We start from the raw sequence: 5,385 nt of genomic DNA, 5'->3' as shown, positions 1-5,385 counted from the left end.
AATATGAATTTGGACAAAATTAATATTTGTTTTTATTTTTTCAAAGAATAAGTATATAAGAGAATTAATTTTTAATTAGCCAATTTTTTTATTATAAAATATTTTTAAGTCTTATTTTTTTGTGAGAGTTTAAAATTTAAGATTTAAGTTTTACAATTTAAAATTAATGTAAAATAATAATTTTAAAAGGTTAACTTATATTGATTGAAAAAAAAATAATTAGTTAGTAGCTTCTTGAGTTTTATTCATTTCCCATGTGCATATATATAGTTTCTAAAAACACATTTTGTTTTCTTTTTAAGGATCACCATGAGTCACAGGTTGATGTCCCAAATAATGCTACACCCACACCTCAGATTGAGAGACATGATGAAGAAGATTATTTTTCCTCCTCTTTCTTTATTGATGACATGATTGATGAATTAATAAAGAACAATAATGATGATGATGATGAAGCAGAAGGAATTGATGGTATCTTATCACCAACCAATGACATACCCAATAGTTCTGTACCATTGGCAGTGTTCTCCTTTGAAGACCTATTAAACCCAAATCAAGAAACAATTTCTTGTTCTTCTTCTAAGACAAAGGTTTCAGGGAAAGATTTTGAAGAAGTTGATGAACATGAGTCTGGACAGGCATTGAGGAGCACCACTACTACTAATGATGAACAACACAAGAACAAATCAAAAGACAAAGCTATAATGACTGATGATTCGTTAACTCAAGTTGCGGTTTCATCAATGGATGTTCCCTCTATTAATATTGCACCTTCTCCTATGATGATGAGTGTGGGATCAAGTAGTAGAATGGGTGTACCTAACCCTGTTCTTAACTCTGGAATTTCTTCATCATCAAATCCTGCTCATCATGTTCTCGAATCCTCTGCAGGTATATACTTATATTGATTCTAGCATATATTACTATGTAGAGAGTATCTACTTAGCAAAGATTTTTTCTATTTTTAATTGCAAAACTCTTGCATAATTCCACAACCATGTCGACCACACAATAAATATATAGAACACACATAACACACTAGTACATGCTTTATTTTAACAGTAGTAATACTAAAGAGACAATCTTATTTAACATTAAGATAAATTTTGACTATTTTTTATTAATTATATTTTTGTTATTAAATATTTTGGTTATTTTAATATCTTCCCATTTTCAATCTCCTAATAAACATTATTTAATTTGTCATTAATTAACATGGTAGTGGCAGAGACATCACAAGCAGAAGTGCATGATACAAGTGGTGGTATGTTGATTCCAGGAATAGAAGCTATGTTTGGGATTAACAAGAATCACAGTTTTACTCATCATCACAATCAATATCTCTCATCATCATCATCATCACCATATTATTCCTTGTTTCCTAATTCCTCATCACTTGGGAGTAGTAGAACTATGCATCAACTTGAACAATATCCATCATCTTCTTCAGCAATAGCACCACCAATAACTCAAATGGGACACACCTCGCTCCTTCAATTTCAAGAACCATATCCATCCTCATCATCAGCAGCAGCACTAAACCCAGACTACTACTTTCTTGGCGCTGCTAATAATAATAATGCAACAATAATGGGAGGAAATTACTCATCACCATCAATGCTGTTTCCATTTGAACCATCCCCATCATTAGCATCAGAATATGGAGGAGAAGGACCACATAGCATTGGATACTTCACACAGTTGTTGCGAAAACAGCAACAACATGCTACTCAAGCTTATTATAATAATCAGCATCGCCGCCATATGCATGCAGGGCCAACCACATACCATTTGCCTTACTCTTCTTCAAAGGATTTCAATCAGTATGTTATCTTTACATGGGAGGTAACCTCAATTGCTACATTTCTTTATACTTTTACCTTTTTTTTCATTCAAACCACGGATTTTTACTAATTTATTCGTTCTGTAAAATTGTTATTTATAAGGGATACAGTGGCTTTGAAATTTTAAAAATACTTAAAAATACAATTAGGATTAAGATTACATTTTTTACAATTTGAAAAAATTTTTAATTTAAAAATAAAAAATATAATCAAATTAAAAAATATTANTTTAAAAAACGCACGCATGCACCACTTGCATGGCAAAGTTTTTTCTTCTAAATTTTCACATAAATGTATATCTAAAATTCAAGTCTACTAGTTAGTACCACTCTGATCTGTTGTCAACTGAGCTTTTGATAATAACATTAATTTAAGGTGATTGCTACGGTACGATAATAAATTCATACGTATCGATACGTTTAAAATATGGACAAATAACAATAAGATATGTGGAATTTATTTTCCATGTCAGCATTTTTTTTTAAATATATAGTATATCTCCACTTTTACTAAAACACCCTTTTAATTAAATAAAAATAAAAAATATTTATTTATTTAATTTTATAAAAAAATTTAAACATCTTTTTTTTATTTGATTAGACAAAAATACCCTTTTAAATTAATCAAATTTTAGAATTCAATTAATCCTAATTTTATAATTTCAAATAATTGAAACAACAAAACAAAAACATATTAAAAAAACAAAAAATCAAAATTGTTCTTCATTTGTGTTAAACATATTAAAAAAACAAAAAACTAAAATTATTCTTCATCTGAATTTAAAAACCCTCTCGTTCACCACATCCTATGAGGGTAAGGAACCACCACATCCTTCACCAGAGAACCCTGATCCCTGTCAACCTCCCAAACCCAACCACAAGAAGCACACTATTCTTCACCTTATCCACACATGCAACAGCGACTTGGGGTCCGCCGCCGTGAACACGTGGTCCCTCCCTCCATTCCTCTGCCAGTACTTCTGCCCCTCCAGCCACTCCACCAGCGCTTCCTGCGTCTCCTCGTCACTGTATGCCGCCTCCGACCCATCGCCTTGTTGGCTCGTCGACACCAACTGGCTCAGCGACGAGAAGAACGGCAGGTAGAACAGCTCCGCTTCTTCCGGGTCCATCACCCGGGTCACCGGTGACCCTATCCGATCTGACTCTGGACGGTTCATGTCCAGGAACAGAAACCACTCTCCCATGTGCTGGTGTCCAGGGTAGCTCAGCGAGGTTAGATTCTCTGGCGTGCCGCCGCCTCGGGAGGCGGATCGGGTGGCGATGACACCGTAGGTGAATCGAATGGGAAGGTCATACATGTAGACCTTAATGGCGGAGGACGAGGAATCTGCAGTGGCTATGGCGGCGGTGTCGGAGCAGGGTTGACTGGCGGAGGCAAAATTTACTGTCATGTCAAAGGCGGAGTTGTCGTCGGATTCAGATTCTGGCATGGTGGTGTGGCGGTTCGGGAAGGCGTTGAAGAGTGCGCAAGTGACGAAGATTACGAAAAAGATTTTGCGTTTAGGAATAAAAGAAGAATGTTTAAGTCTTTTTATAAAATTAAATAAATAATTTTTTTATTTTTATTTAATTAAAAGGGTATTTTAGTAAAAGTGGTGATATACTATATATTTAAAAAAGAAAAAATTAAATGCTGATGTGGAAAATAAATTCCACATATCTTATTGTTATTTGTCTATATTTTAAACGTATCGGTACGTATGAATTTATCATCGTACCGTAGCAAACACCTTAATTTAATGGTTAATTAATAAATGATATGGTCAACATATTCCAGGTTAGATTTTTATGCTAAAATTGGTAACTCTAGCTACGTGCGTTTGCTACATATCATATAGTAGTTAAGTAGCTTCTAAATTCCTTGACCAAAATGCCCTAGTTTGGAATTTACTTATGAAACATAATCATGTAATTGTTCTATCATACTTAGATTGTTGTATTAGGAGAAGGATTGGTATGTGTTCACAAGTCCAGATTTAAACATTAAATTTGTTAATATTGGTTCATGGATTTTATACTAATAATAATAATTTTGAAATATATACTTTTCTGTTGTTCATCATCAGGGATCTTTAATTGCAAGTACTTATCCTTCTGGTGGAGTGTCCTCCTATAAAGCAAAGGTATGATAATATATATATAATGGTGGAGATCACAATACATCTTCATCCCAATAATGATTATATTTAAGTAGAGAAACAAATCTTGATCCGTTTCCTATATATTTCCTATTAAGAAGCTTGCACTACAATTATGAAATTTAATTATAAAATAATTTAACATATATTTTTTTCTTTTTCTTTTTTTATTTTTTATTTGATTTGTGAAATAGGCCTACAGGAAAAAATCGACACCATTTGAGTAAGTGTATCCTCCTTTATTTTACCTCTACATTTTTGCTTAGAAAATCAAGCAATGCAAGAAGAAGCTAAGTTTCGGATATATTTAGATGTAGATGATGATCTTAATATTATCATATTTAATTTACAATTTGCCATCCCATCACCTATCGGCTAGGCGTATTTCAATAAAATTGTAGCAAAATTAGAATATGCCAATGACCCACACAACTTAGGTGTCAAATAATTACGAATAAAATAATAAAAAATAATATTTACATAATTTTTTCTCATTTCTTATAAATCATTTTTAATACTAAACATAACTATATAAAAAAATTATACAAAATTAGTGTATATGATATAACTCTAAAACAATTATATATATGTAGGGTGCTACTTTTTATTTGCTCCTCTTAATTTTTCAGGCTTACTGTTCAGTGGAAGACCAAGATTTTCATAAGCAACTATATACCACAGAGGAATGTTGAACATACAAAGAGGTGATTTTAATGGCAAAATATTGCTCATTATGAGATAAACATTTTTTTTTAGTTTGTTTATTAATGTATCCTTGTATGATATGGAAAAAATGTTACTCACGTACTGCACAATGTGCCTCCTAACTCACACATACATGACAATATATTAATTGAACCTTTTTTAAATAATCAATTAACATTTTTGGGAACCCATATGTATTATTTAGCATTATTCTTTATAGGGATTTCTTATATTATATATATTCACATGCATTTGAAAAGCAGAGTATTGAAATTGAAGCCAGATTCTGTGTTCTTCCATGTATCCGAGTACAACAATCTTGACTTATATAGTCTTCTAATTGGCAGAAAAGTGGTGAGTTGCACACATTTTTAATTTGATTTTAATTAATTTCGATTGGTGGTCTATGAATTGCAGGATACTTACTTTATTGAGCCACCTTACTTTTATTAGTCGTCATCATTCATGCATTATCTATCCGATCCAATCAAGAGGGAGCAATGCAAAATCATGAACAAAAATGATGCTGAATTATATATTATGGATCATAAGGTGCAGAATAATGTAAAGATTCATGGATTCCCTGAACATATGAATTTCACCATGGAAACTTCCTCTAATAATTACCAACTGCTTAGTGGGAGAACTTATTAGTGAAATATATCACCTTAAAATACA

At 32.1% G+C, this 5,385-nt stretch overlaps 1 protein-coding gene across 1 annotated transcript; it reads left to right on the top strand.

Moving 5' to 3' along the window:
* Positions 310–5,082, top strand: LOC107641243. Its single transcript, XM_021124004.1, has 6 exons — positions 310–891; positions 1,223–1,845; positions 3,931–3,987; positions 4,197–4,225; positions 4,632–4,706; positions 4,971–5,082. Exons 1-6 carry the CDS (start codon positions 411–413, stop codon positions 5,080–5,082), a joined length of 1,377 nt encoding a protein of 458 aa, XP_020979663.1. The 5' UTR covers positions 310–410.

This window comes from Arachis ipaensis, chromosome B05 (assembly GCF_000816755.2).
Source record: "Arachis ipaensis cultivar K30076 chromosome B05, Araip1.1, whole genome shotgun sequence".
In the NCBI taxonomy this organism is placed as follows: domain Eukaryota; kingdom Viridiplantae; phylum Streptophyta; class Magnoliopsida; order Fabales; family Fabaceae; genus Arachis; species Arachis ipaensis.
The sequence above is the reverse complement of the archived record's forward strand: the minus strand, read 5'-3'. Positions and strand labels throughout refer to the sequence as shown.